Source organism: Athene cunicularia (assembly GCF_003259725.1).
Source record: "Athene cunicularia isolate RWA chromosome 13 unlocalized genomic scaffold, athCun1 chr13_part1, whole genome shotgun sequence".
Classification (NCBI taxonomy): Eukaryota; Metazoa; Chordata; class Aves; order Strigiformes; family Strigidae; genus Athene; species Athene cunicularia.
Genome location: NW_020799117.1, coordinates 6,615,049 through 6,631,463, shown reverse-complemented (window position 1 = coordinate 6,631,463; position 16,415 = coordinate 6,615,049). Strand labels below are relative to the sequence as shown.

Genomic DNA, 16,415 nt, shown 5'->3' with positions numbered 1-16,415 from the left:
AAAAAAAAAAAAAAAAAGCGAAGCACTCCCCCTTTTCCCGGTGGTCTCGCCCTCCTTCCCCGTTCCCGGTGGTTTCGCCCATTCCCGCCCTCTCAGCTGAGCTCTATGGTTGGCCGTGCCTAGAGTGCCCCCAGCTCGTCATCGCGGCGCTCTGCTGACGTCACCGCGTCGCTTCGCTCTCCTCCGCCCCGGTGCGCCGCTGACGGAAGTGGCGTCACTTCCGTCTCCCGCCGCCTGCCGGGATCGTGGCGGAGCGGCGCGGCGGCTTCCGGTGACTGGGGGTCGCGGAGCGGAGCGCGGGCCCCGCCGCCATGTCGACGTCGCTGGGCTCCAACACCTACAACCGGCAGAACTGGGAGGACGCGGTGAGCGCGGGGGAGGAGCGCGGCGGGTCTCTGCCGTCGGGGCCTGTCGCTGCCGTGAGGAGGGCGGGGGCCGCGCTGGGGTTACCCGGGGCCTCCATATGGGCAGCACTGGCTGGCAAAGGGAGCCTGCTGCTTGGGGCGCTCCCCCCCCTCGTCTCTCTACCGGGATTTGGGGTGTCAGATAGCTGGGGAGGGCTCCCGGCAGCTGGGAGGGCTGAGCTGGGCCCGTCCTGCGCCCGAGGCCGCCTCCCGTAGAGCTGAGGCCTTTCCTGGGTGGGCCCAGTGCAAACAATAGATGCTGAGGGATAATGTGTGTGTGGGGGTGGTGTCATCTGCTGCAGTCGGGTCGCTGAAGAGCGAACATCTCAAGAATATGCTTTTTGTTTGTTCTGAGTTTTACTTCAGACCGGAGCAGCTAGAAGATTGTGGTTCTTCCATAAAACGGGCTTTGGGTTGTAGCTTGCAGCTTTCCCAATGACTCTTTTTAAATGAGATTTTTTTTACATCTTTTAAACAGTCTGGTGAAGGCTGCTGTGATGATAGAGTTTGTTGCAAATTTCTGATTTTCCTTCATCTTACTCAATTCAGGACTTCCCTATTCTGTGCCAGACATGTCTTGGAGAAAACCCGTATATCCGAATGGTATGTGCCTGTTTGACCCTGCGGTCCTTTCCTCTGTGTTGGCCATGAACTGTTGAGGTCTGGGGACTGAAATAAGCCTGGCTGCAGGAGGAGATGCTGAGGTGGATGTGCACTTCTCATTAGTTGGTTCTGCACAACAGAATTTAGTTTCAGCCGTTGTTGGTCTGTGAAGATATGGCATTAGGTGTGCAATTTAAGAATAAATTAGTCAAAAAGGAGAGCAAGATGACATAGCCCAATGTCCAGAGTGTAGGAAATACTAGAAAACAGCTTTGGTACTAGTAAATTGGCAACATGGAGAACAGTGGGCTGCTGAAATACTAAATAGTTTAGCATAGTTTCTAAATTGTGAAAAATACGCACCTGTAAAAATAAGTTATAACTGTCTTATGAAGACTGCTCAGAGATAATTTAAATCATTGTTTGTTTACCTTGGTTTCCTCTGTCAGTCCATTTTATGTTGCTTTTCTGTGCTCAGTTGAGTTGTATATGACCTACATTTAAATTATCTTTCCTTCACATTTCTATTCCACCAAGTGTGCTGACAGAGATTAAGATATTTTTGTGAAACATAATCTTGCTGCCAGTGTAGGTGATATTTCAAAAGCTGCTTATTTTCATGGTTTATTTCATGTAACATCATCTTTGTTTAAAAAAGCTGTTAATATTCCATTTCATTTTTGCCTTTCATCAGTACATGAAGTAAGACTTCCAATACTGTGTTTTTAATGAATGTTTCTAAACCAAAAAGGATTGAGAGTTTTTTAGACTTTTTTTTTGTCTTGTTGACCTGCCAAAGCATAAGCCCAAAACACATGGGTAGGTGAGTCTAAATGCAGCATAATTAGGAAAATAACACTGTTCTGTAATATCAATGATATGTTTCATGTTTTATGTTGAATTAATGATAACTTTTTAAAAATTATATTTCAGACCAAAGAAAAATACGGAAAAGAATGCAAGGTATGTTTGTTGTCTTTTGAAGAAAGCAAGTCTAAATTGATGTACATCTAGGAATAATACATTTTAATGTTAAAAAAACCTGTCAGCTTCAGAAAAATGCTTATCTGGGTTAACAACTTAAAATATTTATGTAACCACATGAGTTTTTAGGTCAATTACTCTGCTTTGTTAGACAAAGTCAGTTGGTCTTAAAATAGTAAAATTATTGAAGACTGTTCAGATAGACTTACAATTGGCTCATGTTTATCAGAATTCAGGTTTTGTGAATATTATTGTGCTATATTTGAAGGTATTTCAGCATTTTAAATGATCTTCTAGTTTCTCTTGTGAGTTTGCTTTTACTCCTAAGTGGTGCATAAATAATTGGAGTTTAGGTTTTATTATGAATATGTTATTCGTGGCTGTGTGGTGATTTGTATTAGCTGTCTAAGAAATAAGCTGTGTTTATTTCTGAGAGCACACAAAATATTTAGTGTTTTCTTGACTGAGGGAAATTAAAGGAGTGTTTTGCCCCTTTTATCAATTGTCATCTGAGGTAAGGAGAGGATATGTGTTGAAATCTTGCCTCCCATCTGCAGACTGTATGTGCAGTGGAAGCAGATGCATCATTCCACTAGAGAAGGTAGAGAGCAGTAGTTGTCTCCTGGACCAAAAGTCTGATACCCTCTCACTGGGCTTGTTGGTGTGCTGGTGACCACTTTACACATAATGGGTCATTTGTCTTTAATAGCTCTTGACTGACATCACCTGGAATGAAGGAGAATTTCTTTTTCCTTTGAGTAGATCTGCTTTCAGCATTCAGGTGATTGTAATAAATAATTTTTTTAAAAAGCCAAGAGAAAACCTTTCTAAAACTTTCTCCTGTCAGTGTAAGGCACCGAATAGAAACAAATATTACTTGAGGTCTGAGTCCTGTCCATAGGATGAAGAAATTGTGTTTAAGATTTAAAGAGACTAGAAATGTTTTGGAGACTAGGTTTCCACGCAAGAACCAGAATGGTAACTTCATTGCTGTGTGACAGCGATACAAGTATTGACTTTGTCTTTCAGATTTGTGCCAGGCCTTTCACAGTATTCCGCTGGTGCCCTGGTGTTCGTATGCGTTTCAAGAAAACAGAAGTATGCCAGACATGCAGCAAACTGAAGAACGTCTGTCAAACCTGTCTGCTTGACCTGGAATATGGTGTGTACCAAAAAAAGTAAACTAAGAGAAGAAGTTGGTCTACTTACCTCTGAAATGAAAGTCTGTGAAATGTTTTTAAATGTGTGCATGTAATCAACACGGTTGTCTCTGGGCAGTCTTTGAGAAGCACAAGTCTTGATGATCACATCTCTTCTGAGGATAAGGGGCAGCATGGTATCCCTGAGCAGTAAATTTGTTATTTTGGTCTAGTGCGAGTTGCAATAACTATTTCTTCTCTTTCATGTGAATTTGTTGGGGTTTTTGTTTGTTTCATTCTAGGTTTGCCAATCCAAGTCCGGGATGCAGGACTCTCCCTTAAGGATGAAATGCCTAAGTCTGATGTCAATAAAGAGTACTACACCCAAAACATGGAACGAGAGGTGAGAAAGTATACTTATAATCATGGGCAAGGGGAGGAATGCCCTAGATTATCTTAAAATCATTTGTTAGCTCTGATTCTGTGCATTAGTTTTCAAATATGATATATACATAAATATTTGTGATTTAACTACCGTTCAGATATCCAATTCTGATGGCACTAGACCAGTTGGTGCGCTAGGAAAAGCTACTTCTACCAGCGACATGCTGCTGAAGCTGGCTCGGACCACCCCTTACTATAAACGTAACCGCCCTCACATCTGTTCCTTCTGGGTAAAAGGAGAATGCAAGAGAGGAGAGGAGTGTCCCTACAGGTACAGACACAGCTTAAACAGTTGATCTGTTCACCGCGGTCAGATACAGCTCCCCTTGGGGTTCGAAGAACAGGAAATGCTGCAGTGGGCAGAAAACAACACTGTGACTGGGGTCAGTGTGGAACTTGCATTCCGTTGGCACGCAGTGCCAATGAATGAATCTTTGTTGTGGCGAGTTGGTTTGAGAGGGATTAGCTGCGTGATCTTGTAGTGTTTTGCCTGCTGCAGCAGTGACTGCGGCTCTTCTCCTGTGTAGTTCATTTTTCTCCTTTGTGGCGTCGGTCCCCTCAATCAGAGATCTTTGTGTTTGAACAAGAGGCCATTTGAAATCCAGCTCTTGTATTTTGTAGTGTTAAATGCTGAGCTGTCAGAAGTGCCATTCATTCAGAATGTGAGGCAGTCCTGGATGCAACTTAAGTTCTGGGGGCTTTTTGTTCCATTTTGGCATGTTTATGTGAAGCATAGAGACCAGAGGCCTTCAGAAGGGAAGGTAGCAGTTATGTTAATCTGATGCAGCTGTGACTGGTGTTATGAAACACTTTGTTTGCTGAACCTTAGACACGAGAAACCGACAGATCCAGATGATCCTCTGGCTGATCAGAACATCAAAGATCGTTACTATGGAATTAATGATCCTGTGGCTGATAAACTTCTGAAACGAGCATCAACCATGCCGCGTCTAGACCCTCCTGATGACAAGACTATTACTACACTGTATGTTGGAGGGCTTGGAGATACCATCACTGAATCGGATCTCAGGTGTGTTGGTGAATTTGTATTGCCTTTTTATTTGACACTTTGATTACTGCTCATCTTCAAGTGAGGAAATCTCTCTTGGAAGGAAAAAAAATAAACCTGGTTTTCAGTTTTCCTTAATGGGGAACTAGTTGTTGGGCAAGTGCAGAGACATACCAGCTTGTTGGGGAACAGATAAACAGGCACATTTCAAAAGCTTTGATTAAAATTTCTCTCTTTAAAGATTAATCATCCTTCTGAGCTGTTTGGGATAGTGTGTTATGCTTTTTACAAGGAAGTCCCACAGCCTCTCTGTAGCTAGCTGCTGAGGAAGGCTGCTGCAGTGTTTTTATTGCTCCATAATTGCGCAGAGGGACAAGAGACTTGATTCCTAATGATTAGTCTGAATGATGATGGAGAAAAGAAAGGATCTGAGCATTTCTATTACAGCATGTGATGAGACCCTACTCTGCTATGTACCCTGCTGTTAGGAGGAGTGCGGTTTCATAATCGTATTTTTCTCCTCCACAGAAATCACTTCTACCAGTTTGGGGAGATTCGGACGATAACTGTAGTACAGAGGCAGCAGTGTGCTTTCATCCAGTTTGCCACCCGGCAAGCTGCGGAAGTGGCAGCTGAGAAGTCCTTCAACAAACTCATTGTCAATGGTCGCAGGCTCAATGTCAAATGGGGAAGGTGAGTGTGGGGGAGGAAGGAAGCCATGAGGATACTGCCACAAGGTGTTCTGCTCAGTTGGTGCAGTCTGGATCAGCAGGAGTGGGTGTTATGCTGGAGTAGTTACTGGTTTGGTAAATGGGGTCCTTTTACAGTTTGTTTTTCTTTCAGCAGTGGGATCTGGGCTGAAGATTGCACAAATTGTGTAAACTATTTCCTAGTTGAGGGTTATGGATGAGTTTCTGTAGTTTTGTTTCTAATCCATCTCCTGTAGGTGCTTTTTGCATGCTTTGTACCAGCTGTGTCTGATGTCCTGTGAATTTTTCATCTCTGACTTGAAGCAGTGGATCTGGATTAGATAAAGTGAAATTACTGTGTTGTGAATATCTGCTTATCCTACCTTTTCTCATCCTTGTTCTCAAATTTTTCTCTTGATTTTTAGATCCCAGGCAGCAAGAGGAAAGGAGAAGGACAAGGAAGGTACCACAGAATCCGGGATAAAGCTGGAGCCAGTTCCAGGACTTCCTGGAGGTAAGGGAGTTGTTTTCATCTCTGAAACACTTAGTGCTGACCTGCTTCCCTGAGAGAGGCTGGTGTTAAACCTCTGAGAGCAGTAGCAGAGCTCAGGACAGTAGAGGCACTGGTGAGCCCAGACCAGTTACATACAGTAGGTTTGCAGCAGATCCAGCTGGACTGAAGTTGAGCTTTGTTGAGAAGCAAATTCATGGTGAAAAGATTTTTTTTTTTTTTGGTGATGAGTGAAAAGTTAAAACTGAATTAAAGTTATTTAGGTCTGAGATACTGGCAACCCACACTTTTCAAGGCTTGGTTTATGTTTTCCTAATCCACCGGGCATTGTATGATGGAAAAAGCAAAGCTGGTTTTGAGTGAAGAGAAATGATGACTGTTCTATGTTTCAGTGTGGTCCTGCTGCTCACTGCAGCTCATATGTGTGAGAGTAGCAGCAGTTTGCTGTTGTGGAAGAACTAATTGTGTCTGCTCTCCGAAGGCAGATACCTATATGTATCTTGACAGATTTTCCATAACTACTGTGTACTTTTTGTGCAGCTCTCCCCCCTCCTCCAGCTGCAGAAGAGGAGGCTTCTGCAAATTACTTCAACCTACCTCCAAGTGGCCCTCCAGCTGTGGTTAACATTGCCTTGCCACCTCCTCCTGGCATTGCTCCGCCACCGCCTCCAGGTACTTGTGTTTCCCCTTCAAGTGGGGGTGTCTGACTTTGGTGTTAGACGATCTAGTCCTCCTTGCTCAGCTGTGCTGTAGCACTGATGCGTGCCCTGAGTTGATTTTCCTCATCCCTGATCATACAGTGTAAACCGATGATCTAAAATGAGCTGTCAGCACAGTTTAATTACACTGAGCTGCCTGTTGTGGTATGTATTCACTTGCAAATTCTCAGGCATGTCCGAGATCCCTGTTACTGGTACTAAGACCTACTCAGTGCTTTTGCTGGCTGTGTAAATGCCACATGAACCTGAACTTCAAAGGGTAATTCTGCAGCTGGTTGAATGCCAGCCTATGTTTGGCTGTGTATATATATATCTATCCAGAGACACTTTTTTTTAATGGGATGTCAGACTCTTGTGGATATATTTGCTTTTCTCCCCAGTTGAGTAGAAAGCATTTAGATTTTCATTACAGAGACCTGTCCAGTCCCCCCAGAATGTGTGTTGGGTGAGGATTGCCCCCAGTTGTACTGGGAAGAGGGGAAGGAGTTTGGGGATTTGAAGAATCATGGGAGATGTCCACCTTTCAAAGGCACAGCTGTAAACCAGCTGCTTTCTGTCAGTAGTTTCAAGCAGTAACACATCCACACTGGTTGTTCTGTTGCTTTGTCTGAAGCTGCCAACTTTGTTTCTACAGGTTTTGGACCACACATGTTCCACGCCATGGGGCCCCCGCCTCCCTTCATGAGAGCCCCGGGGCCCATTCACTACCCGTCTCAAGATCCCCAGAGGATGGGTGCCCACGCGGGAAAGCACAGCAGCCCCTAGCACGTCGTGCCACCCTCGTTGTTAAAGTAAATGTTATTTTCTAGTTACCATGGTAGCACCATATGTTGAGCTGTGGGTGAGCTAGAGAAGCCTTATTTCCCTGCTTGCAGACACTGGGCAAGCTGAGCTCCGTGTCTCCGCTAGCTGATCGGATTGTTGATACATCCCAGGTCTTTCATTTAGTGGAAGGGGGGGTTGGGGGGGTGGGGGACAGACAGGAGGGCTGTCGGGGAGTCTGTGGATCAGGTACACCAGAGTCACAGTGCTATCTGTGTATCCCGTTGGCACACTTTTGAAATAAATGTCTGGAAAAACAAAACCAAACCTTCAAGCCCCTTTGATATCCTCAGTCTGAACACTGTGGACTATTTAAATGTAACCGGAGACTCTGTCAGGTAACTAATGACTTATTATTCTAATGGGGTATTAAACCAGGACTGAATAAGAGTTGAAAAACAAGCTTATCGGACGTGCCAAACCCATGGCTTTGCCTTACTAATGCCACAGAATTTTCCTCCCTCTGTTTGCCTGACTTCTTGCTTAAAAAACACCCAACCCAACCTAATCGTGCACATGCTGAGCAAGGTAAGTGTTAGGTCACAGGAGCAGCCCCCAGGTAGCACAGCCTGAGGTGCAGTGGCAGGTTAGCAGTTCCCCTTTTTTGCTTGGTGAGGGCTGTGGGGGGAGGACACGGTGCAGCTGCAAGCTTGTCCAGGGTATGTTTGGAGCACAACTGAGGCTTTCGAGGCCTGTGGATACAGTCTCCTCTTAAATTGTGAACTGTTTCGATAAGACATGAAACTTTTCTTTCTGTGCTCCAACTATAGTGTTTGCCCAGGAGCAGCCGTGTCCTGCATGGAGCCTGCCGTTGAGTAAGATGTATGTACACGTGTCTGGAGGATTTTAATTTATCTGTATGTCAGCTGCTGCTTTCATGCAGTGGATCTGTGGACATCTTTCTGTAAAGCAAAACGTGATGGGACCTGTTCTGAAGCTTCATTTGCTTGTTTTTAAAAAAAAACCCAAACATTAAAATATTTGAATTTTGCAACACTTTGCTTAGACCCTGCTTCCTGGAGCCCAGCGTCTGAGGATTTTGATTTTTATTTGGCTGCTGCCAAAGCCAAGATGCAGAGCAGGCAATGCTAGCAGGTCCACTTTTTGTTTTATGTGTGATGCTGCTGGGCCCTGCTGGGCTGCTGGAGCTGGTGTGGCACAGCAGGGCTGTGGCTGGCAGGCAGGCAGGCTGTCTGTCTCTGCAGAGAGTGCTGGGCTGGGGGCAGAGGGGATCAGTTTAGCTTTTGTCGGGTAAGAGCCGTCCCTGGGCAGTGTTGGAGGACAGGCAGGAGCCTGCTGGTGGATGTGGGAGTGCCACAGTGTTCGCTGCTGCTCTGCCACCAGGGCCTGTGAGCACCGTGCAGACCAATCTCGAATGCAAGCAGGCTTTATGTTACCACAATTTATTTATTATTTCCAGCCAGGTCCCTAGGGGTACACAGGTTCTTCAGCTGATGGACAAAGAGGAGAGAGATGGGCTTGGAACAGGACAGCAGCCGAACATCAGCAATTCTTAATCTTTAAGGAACAGACTGTTTTTCATTCCATTTGCTTGTCCCCTCCTGCTTCTGGGGGAAGGACACAGCGGTGAAAGTTTCCTGCCTGAATGGTGTGTTGTGACAGCAGAATCCCTGTGTGAGATTTGCTCTGCACATCTGTCTGCACGCCATGGCAAATACACTGCCCAAGGGAGCAGCTGTTAACTGAATTTTTGCCACCAAATTTACTTGCCCAGTTTAACAACAGTGGTGGAAAAAGAAACTTTTATCCTGATGCTTCTGCTTTCACAAGATTAAATAAAGGTGACATTAAGAACCTGACAGAAGCAACTCTAGAAAGGCTGTATTAAGCTAAATATTTTTTGTCAGCAGGGTTTTCCAGATATTCTGGTGACTGTCCTGTGGACTGGTGTTAGCTGCATGTCCCACTGTGTCACTGCTGAAAACCTCTGCGTAGTTGAATCCTCACTGCTGATTTTTGCATTCACGGGGAAGCCTGCCCTTGCTCTGGAGTTCTGGCTGCCCTGTTTTTCCTTCCTGCTGATGCTAACATTGCCAGAATACGCTGGCAGGTTCTTCAGACTTGTGCCCTTCTACAGTGGGTCCAGGCAGGGCCTGATCCTTAGTGACCAATTCTCTGAAGCAAATCTGGCGTAAGTGAATCTGAGGGCTTAGACGTTTAAGCAAGGCATGCAAATAGCAGTAGGAAGGGGAAAATACAGCTGCCAAGGGCTAGCCAGTAGCTTGTGGAAACGGCACAAGCTTCCAACTCCCAGCATTCCTCTCCCATAAATCATGGTTGTGCTTTGTTGGTAAACAGGCAGATTCCCCGTTCCTCACTCATTTTTGTGGTCTAGCCAAGGCCAGGGTAAGTGCTTTTAACATGCCAATGCCTCTGGTAACTTGTTTTGCTGCTGCTCTTCAATTATCACCTCCTCTCGCCATCCCGACTGGAATGATAGATGTCAAGTTATCATGAAGATGGAATTTCTCTGCAAAGGCACCAGCTGTCAGAGCAGGTCTTGTGTGAAGAAGCAGGGAGACAGCTTGGTGCATGGCAGCTGGCGGTCCTGCCATTTTCCACGAGGCAGGGCAGAGGACAGTCTGTCCAGGATGTTTTGTAGGGGAACTTACAGGGATCTGCTTGCACTAACGACGAGAGCTTGGCTGGTTAGCTTAGCACTAAATGCCCTTGTGACGATGGCTGGGACGAGGGGAATTCAAAATGGTCCCAGACTTGAGCTTGTTTGAATCCCACTGAGGACAACCTGAGACCACTAGCTTTCAGGAAGAATACTTCCTCCCCTCTCCCCTACCTTGTGAAGTACGTTGGAATCTAGCGAGAAAAGCATCCGTGGCGATGGCGAAGGGAGCGTGTGCACGCTACAGCTCGTCGCTCTCCGGCAGAACCCGCGCCCAGCCCTGTGGCACCCTGTTGAAGTTGGGCCTGTGGGCGATCACCTCCAGGACGCTCAGGTTATCCAGCTCCACGGTGGGCACTGGGAACAGGTCGCTGAGCAGCGCTTTGTCAAACGGGGTGGGAGTCCTGTGGCACGGGAGGAAGCAAAAACCATGTCACGAGGAGAGGTTGTGCATCTCGCAAAAGTGATAGAAAAAGCAAGTCTGGATTTACTAACCAAGCCCAGCAGCAACCTAGTAATGCCTGCAACAAGTGCCAACCCTCCTCTTCCTCCCCAGGATGCTGTGAAAGCCTCTGCTAGCCCAGGGAGGCATTTCTCCTGTGCAGAATCAACTGCAGCTTGAGCTTTGGCAGGCCTGGGGCTTGGTGCTTGCGCATCAGGGGCTGTGCCAGGGAGGGAGGGAGCCTGTTGTTACCTTTACTGTCACCTTTTGATGGCTCTGCCGACAGCAGTAGGGATGCGCTGCACATGAAGGGGGTTAGATTAGGAGAGCAGGTGATGGTGACAACCCCCCGGTCTTTAGAAAGTGACTTGTCCACGATAACTGTGCTCTGCAGAGGGCTGGGGCTGATGGTGCTGCCTCCTGATCTCTCTAGCACATGTGCAGGCAAATGTCTTTCTCTTGGCCCTGGCTCCTGGCTGCCTTTTGGGACAGCTTCTCTTGAACTGTGACTAACAGAAGGAGCAGCGTGGGAGCAAGAGCTGCCATCCCTTTCTGGAGAAATGTGGAAAGGGGCTGGGGAAGAGAATGCCAGCTCCCAAAAAGCCAAGAATGTTGGTTTTGGAGCAGCACATGGAGACTGAGCTATCAACGAGGCAGAGCTGGGAATGTTTGCTTTGGGAAGCACTGCTTGAACATGAGTAACGTGGCACTGTTTTGCAACAAAGGAGAAATATGAGGGGAAAGGTAAATGAGAGAGGTTTGTTCCAGAAACTTTCTCCCTTCTGGAAAAAGACAGTCCTTTCCAAAGCTTGGCTTTCACTCTCTCATAAGACAGCACACTGTAGCAAGGTGGCTGAAGGTCTTTGCATCACAGCCTGAACGTTTAAAGTTGGGAATAAATCAGCCTGCCCTAATGCAGTGGCTGTTGAGTGGTGAACTTGCCCTTGCCCTGTGACCCATGTGAGCTGTGTGGGGATTCACCTAGCTTTAGGCAAGACTTCTGGCTTTTCGCTAGCCAATTTGTTCCAAAAACCTTGTTTTTCTGCAGTTTGGTATTTGATGAACTGCAAAGTGATTTAAAAGCCAGCAGCTTGGAAGATCATGAAAAGCCCAGTTAAATGCAGATTGGCTCTCTGAATCTTCATGCCTCAGTGAAGAATTAGAGGAGGTGGCAAGAGGCTTGGTGTTAAATTAGCATCCATCTGTATTAAATAACAGTTCAAGACTTTAAATAGAAAGGCAGCCTGTGAGAGGGGAGAAATGGTACGGGGTAAAGCATTATTCAAAACATGCCCTTGCTTCAGTCCCTGTCCATAAATAAATAGTGAGGCAGGAACATGGCTAAATGTTGGAAGAAAAGAGCCAAGTGTCTGCAGCAGCTCGTTGTTCTCCTCCTACGGCACCTCCTTGGATGTGACTGCTCCAGGAAAGCTCAAGATGGCTGAGTAGCTGGGAAGGAGACCCCGAGGGAAGAGCTCACGCAGCCCCACGCTTGCCTGTGGGTTCTTGTCCCTTCTGTTAACCCGGCCGCCTCCTCCCTCTCTGCCTCAGCCCCACTCCAGTGAGGACCAGTGTGCTATCGTGCTTTCACTGGTGCGGGAGGGGAAACATGGTGGGGCTGAGTGTGCAGCAGCCTTGTGCTGTGCCCCTCGCCCAGCAAAGCCCCTGGGCTGAGGGGGAGGAGAGTGGCGAAGGGACGGTGGCAGCAGCAGCTCGGCTCTGCTGGTGCTCGGGTTGGTCTCTGCCCTTCGGGATGCCGTTTCCATGCGGAGGGGTTGGGGTCCCCCTCCTGCCAATCAGTCCAAGCACAGAAGTCCTGTCCCCCACGACTCAAATCCCACCTCAGCGGGGGCTCAGGAAAGCTTCTGTCTGCAGAGGTGCAGTGGCAAATGGTCTGATGGGGAGCGGTGCTGTGTCCCAGTAAGGAGTTCCAGTGGGAGCTTGCCTACTGGAAGGTGACTTTGGGCAGGCTACCAAGGCTAATGTACTTTCATCCTCATGAAAGAAGTTTTCAGTGAGGAGAACCTCAGTTTGCACATTCCCTGGGATGATGTTCACCTTAAAAGTTCAGTTCTCGTTATTCTACCTTGGGCTGCTGGTGCTTTGCTACCACCAGATCTCCATGTCCTGGAAAGGAGATTTTCCTTGGCAGTCTCCATGCCAGGGTCCCAACCTTGACCCCAGTGTAATTTGGAGGTGCTGCAGGGCATGGAGCTTGACAGGCTGAGCCACCAGAAACTCCCTGGCCTGGAGACGTCAGTCTCAAGCAGGTGTTTGGAAGGAATCTGGTGACCTCTTAGCACCTTGTGGGAAGATTAACCTTATACCCCCACCGCTTCCAGCAGCTGCTTGGATACCTTAAGAAAATTAGGAGAGAGGAGAGAGACTTGGCAGTGTCTGTGCCATTCCTCCCCTCAGCCTAGAGCTGAGCCCGGCTGCGAACAGCAGCCATTCCTTCTCCAGGACCATGTGCATGAGAATTAGTCCTCCCAAATTTCATCCCTGAGGCTACCCAGTGAGATCAAGATGCTTAGGGCTGTGTGAGCCCAGTGGTGGAGCCGAGAGGAGATCTGGGGAGCTGCTGGAGGCAGGACCTTTGCAGAGGAGCCACGGAGGAGCTCCTGAGCAGGAAAAGAGCAACTTTAGCCCTTGCTGCTCCCCTGGGGTTTATAAAGCGAGCATGGACCATCGCGTTTCATTGCCAGGATGGTTGGTGCTTCTTGCAGCTGAAGGGCTTGGCCAAGGGCTGGACAGGCTGGCGGTGCCTGCTCTTGGCCGCCGTTACCTGTTGAAGCTCCTGAAGTCCCATGGAGAGGGTCTCGTGAGCAGCTGGTTCTCACCATGAACAGCATTGTCCTTGTCACGGAGGAGATCCTGCCATGGGGATCGGTAACCCTTAGGGATGGCAGTGATGTTGAACTTCTCCGGGGGGACTTCTTTGAGGGGGCCTGAGTATCCTGCATGGGGGGAGAGACAGTGTAGGCTGCTGTGGCTGCAGCTGGGCTGGGGCAATGTGTTAAGGAGGGGAGAGGAGGCTGGGAACTCATGAAGGACCTGCTGCTGGGGTCAGGATTACATATATATATATATATAACATAAATATTTATATTTCTATATATAAAAACTCTGTGGGAGAGTTTTGGGGAGGACCCTTCAGCAGGCGGCAGCTCGTTTCCTCCAGCCCCAATTACTGAGGTTGCAACAGCCTTGGCTTTGGGATGTAAGTGGCATTTACCCGGGGCCAGAGCATCTGGGTTGAGGATTTTGCTCATCTGCAAGACTTTCTCTGTCTTCTTGGGCACTGCAGGGGGGCCGCCCTGAGGCGATGCTGCCACGTGGAGCTCGGAGTGATAACTCTGCTGGCCGTCAGCATCTTCCCCTGCCTGTGGAGGGGACAGTCAGCGAGCACAGGGAGCTCCCCCTGCCCTGGTCAGGACTTGGGGGGCTGCCGAAAGCACCTCAGAGCTTCCTCCACCTACTCACCGTCCAGTCGTTTGCTGTTCCCTCTGGGTCACCTTTCTTTGTGCGGTGTAAGCCACCTGCCCCTGGCTCTGGGAACTGCAGGAGGCGAGGAGAGGGGTTGGTGGGTGCAGGGGGGACCAGTGCCATCCCCTTGCTCTTCAGTGGATGCAGAACCTGACGCTTGCCCATCTCCATGCCCAGCCCACCAAGCCATCTCTCCTCTCCCTTCATCTCGGTGTAGCGGGCAGCTGAGCATGGCTGCCCTGCTGAGAGACCCCCAGCCCTGCCGGGAATCGCTTCCCTGCAAAGGCTGTGAGAGCTGGGAAGGGCTGTCCCGCTCGGAGCCAGGGGGTGAGCTACAGACCCACCTCCTTGTAGCCGCTGGGATGCTCAAAGATGAAGCGCTGCATCCGCCTCTGGCGCTGCTGGAAGAGCTGGGAGCCGCGGTTGTTCTGCAGGGAGAGCTCCTCGATCATGAGGTCCTGTGGCGTGCTCATCTTCTTGCCCAGGTCCAGCTGGGGCGCTGGAGAGGCCGGGGGAGAGCACAGCAACAGCTGAGGCTGCTGCAGTGCTGGGGACCCCCGTGCCCAGTGCAAGGACAGCGTGTGCCCTCGCCAGGGTCCCTGACGCATGGCTCGGCTGTGTGCCCATGCCAAGAGCTGCACCAGGGACTGGTGTTTCCTCGGTGTGGGGAATTGTCAGGGAGTTTTCTCAGCTCCAGAGGCTCAAACAGCCTCTCCTGCCCCTGTGCATGGACCCCTCCAGCCTTTGACATGCAATTGCTGCCCCTTGGGGCTGTAGTACAAGAGAGGACCAAGAAAGCAGGCACAGTGGCCCTGGGGAGCAGGACCAGTGGCTTCAACCAGAGCTGGGTTTGGCCCCTAGGCAGGTGCAGCACTGCCCTGGGACCAGCGGCACCCCCAGACCCCCTTACCGTCTTCAGGGCCTGATCTCATGATGGTCATCACTTGCTGCCGTGCTCCTGGGGCAGCTCTGTGGGAGAGGGATGGATCCTGCCTGGCTGGAAGAGAGAGGCAGCCCCGAAGTGACAACAAGCATGGGGAGGTGTCAGCCCCAGGTGTGCCACAGGGAGAGACCAGGCTTTGGCTGAGCATCTCCCCCAGAGAACATCATCCCTGAACACCCCCCCTGGCCAGCATCATCCCTGAACACCCCCCCTGGCCAGCATCATCCCTATGCTACTCTCCATTCCCTTCAGTAGATGTAGGGAAATGTCCAAAGCATACCACCTGTCAGCCCCTGCTTATCATCTTTTCTCTTTTCCTTTATTTAGGGCAGAAAACATCCCCAGTTCTGTCTTTGCCCACAGCAAGCTGGTGTCCTCACATCCTGAGCCCCCTCAGAGCAGCAGCCACTGACTGCAGCCTGCCGGGCAAGCAGGGACCCTGCCTGCCCCCCGCCAGCACCTCCGCCCCAGCAGAGCTATTTTCAGCTGCTGGCCCCAAGTGCGGGGGCTGCAACCCTGACCCTGCCGGGGAGCTGGTGAGCCCAGCCAGCAGCGAGATGGGGCGCGGGGGCACTGTCCCCACTTACAGGGCTGGACTGCTCCTTAGCTTCCAGCTTTATGGGGGGAAGGCAGCTGGAGCCCGGCTCTGGCCTGAGCCCCCCGGGCTGCCCACCCACAGCAGAACCCTCCCACACAGCTGTGGCATTAGGCTCAGCCCTGTTTGATGCATCTCACGTCCCTCTGCTCAGGCTGAGGCTGTGCACCTTTCCCGAAGAACCCTGGAGAGCAGGGAGTCCCCACAGGTCCCCAGCACACAGCTCCCTGCCAGCTGAATTCAACATTAACCTTCTGCACGGCGAGCCTGGGACCTGCACCCCATCCTTTCCTGGATGCCCCCTCTCTGGAGAGACCATACCCTGACCCCCACGGTGGCAGTGTCCCCATCGCCAAGGCTGGGATGTCCCCAAGCCCCATGCACCCACCCACTTGCTGACCCCAGCATGGGACCCCACCTCCCCTACCTGGTCAGGGGATGGCCCGTCGCCAGGGACTGAAGATGCTCTCCTGCTGTGCTGGGGATGAGGCCAACGCCAAGCTGCAGCCACCAGCACTCAGTGGCTCTAGCTGGCCCTCTGTGGCACCCCCAGGCTCCCTGCTGCTCGCCCCAACCCCTGCTGGGCTCCAGCCCAGATGCCAACGTCCGGCCACGGGACAGCAGTTATTTCTGGCTGAGAAAGGGGGCGGAGCGGGTCTGACCCTTGGGGACCAGTAAGCTGTCACCCTGGCATGGAGCAGGACTGACCCTTGGGGACTGGGATGCCACCACCCCGGCACAGAGCAGGGCTGACACTTGGGGACTGGGATGCCACCACACTGGCATGGAGCAGGGCTGACACTTGGGGACCAGGATGGTGGCCATGCAGCAGCAGCAGGAGGTGGCCATGTGGCACATGTGCCCAGGCCACCTCAGGGACAGATTGGAGCCAGGCAGGCCAGGCCGGGTGGGATAACGGCAGTTTATTTCTGAGTTACAACTGTGTGGCAAAGGCAGGTTGTGGTGACTGATGGAGTGGGGGGG

The 16,415-nt window shown here is 50.1% G+C and overlaps 3 protein-coding genes across 5 annotated transcripts in view; 1 reads left to right on the top strand and 2 right to left on the bottom strand.

The window, feature by feature from the left end:
- The first annotated feature begins 203 nt into the window (after positions 1-203).
- On the top strand, positions 204-8,278 carry RBM22 (RNA binding motif protein 22). 2 transcript variants are annotated; one of them, XM_026857935.1, is made up of 12 exons: positions 204-365; positions 954-1,007; positions 1,941-1,970; positions 3,021-3,153; positions 3,433-3,533; positions 3,673-3,845; positions 4,404-4,604; positions 5,112-5,276; positions 5,698-5,786; positions 6,324-6,455; positions 7,137-7,293; positions 8,095-8,278. In XM_026857935.1, the coding sequence occupies exons 1-11, from the start codon at positions 312-314 to the stop codon at positions 7,265-7,267; spliced, it is 1,263 nt and encodes a 420-aa protein (XP_026713736.1). In that variant the 5' UTR covers positions 204-311; the 3' UTR covers positions 7,268-7,293; positions 8,095-8,278. The 2 variants fall into 2 exon arrangements, with proteins under 2 accessions (XP_026713736.1, XP_026713735.1); XM_026857934.1 differs by having other exon boundaries at positions 205-365; positions 7,137-8,278.
- Positions 8,279-8,637: 359 nt separating this feature from the next.
- MYOZ3 (myozenin 3) lies at positions 8,638-16,250 on the bottom strand. Of its 2 annotated transcripts, XM_026857939.1 has the most exons (7): positions 15,859-16,250; positions 14,804-14,890; positions 14,238-14,392; positions 13,891-13,965; positions 13,643-13,790; positions 13,193-13,364; positions 8,638-10,369 (listed from the first exon to the last, which is right to left on the bottom strand). In XM_026857939.1, the coding sequence occupies exons 2-7, from the start codon at positions 14,832-14,834 to the stop codon at positions 10,207-10,209; spliced, it is 744 nt and encodes a 247-aa protein (XP_026713740.1). In that variant the 5' UTR covers positions 14,835-14,890; positions 15,859-16,250; the 3' UTR covers positions 8,638-10,206. The 2 variants fall into 2 exon arrangements, with proteins under 2 accessions (XP_026713740.1, XP_026713739.1); XM_026857938.1 differs by lacking the exon at positions 15,859-16,250 and having other exon boundaries at positions 14,804-15,272.
- Positions 15,548-16,415, bottom strand: part of SYNPO (synaptopodin) — a 4,697-nt gene continuing 3,829 nt past the window's right edge. Inside the window, exon 4 of the mRNA XM_026858504.1 lies at positions 15,548-15,615. Coding sequence (XP_026714305.1) covers positions 15,548-15,615 — 68 coding nt within the window. The remainder of the gene's footprint in view (positions 15,616-16,415) is intronic.

Excerpts from the sequence above, each read along its gene's own strand:
- MYOZ3 (XM_026857938.1), bottom strand. The coding sequence starts at position 14,984 with ATGCTCAGCCAAAGCCTGGTCTCTCCCTGTGGCACACCTGGGGCTGAC. Across the intron at positions 13,966-14,237 it reads ATCCCAGCGGCTACAAGGAG|TTCCCAGAGCCAGGGGCAGG; the intron begins GTGGGTCTGTAG and ends CGCCTCCTGCAG. Across the intron at positions 13,791-13,890 it reads GAACAGCAAACGACTGGACG|GCAGGGGAAGATGCTGACGG; the intron begins GTGAGTAGGTGG and ends TCCCCTCCACAG.
- RBM22 (XM_026857935.1), top strand. The coding sequence starts at position 312 with ATGTCGACGTCGCTGGGCTCCAACACCTACAACCGGCAGAACTGGGAG. Across the intron at positions 366-953 it reads GGCAGAACTGGGAGGACGCG|GACTTCCCTATTCTGTGCCA; the intron begins GTGAGCGCGGGG and ends TACTCAATTCAG. Across the intron at positions 3,154-3,432 it reads TCTGCTTGACCTGGAATATG|GTTTGCCAATCCAAGTCCGG; the intron begins GTGTGTACCAAA and ends GTTTCATTCTAG.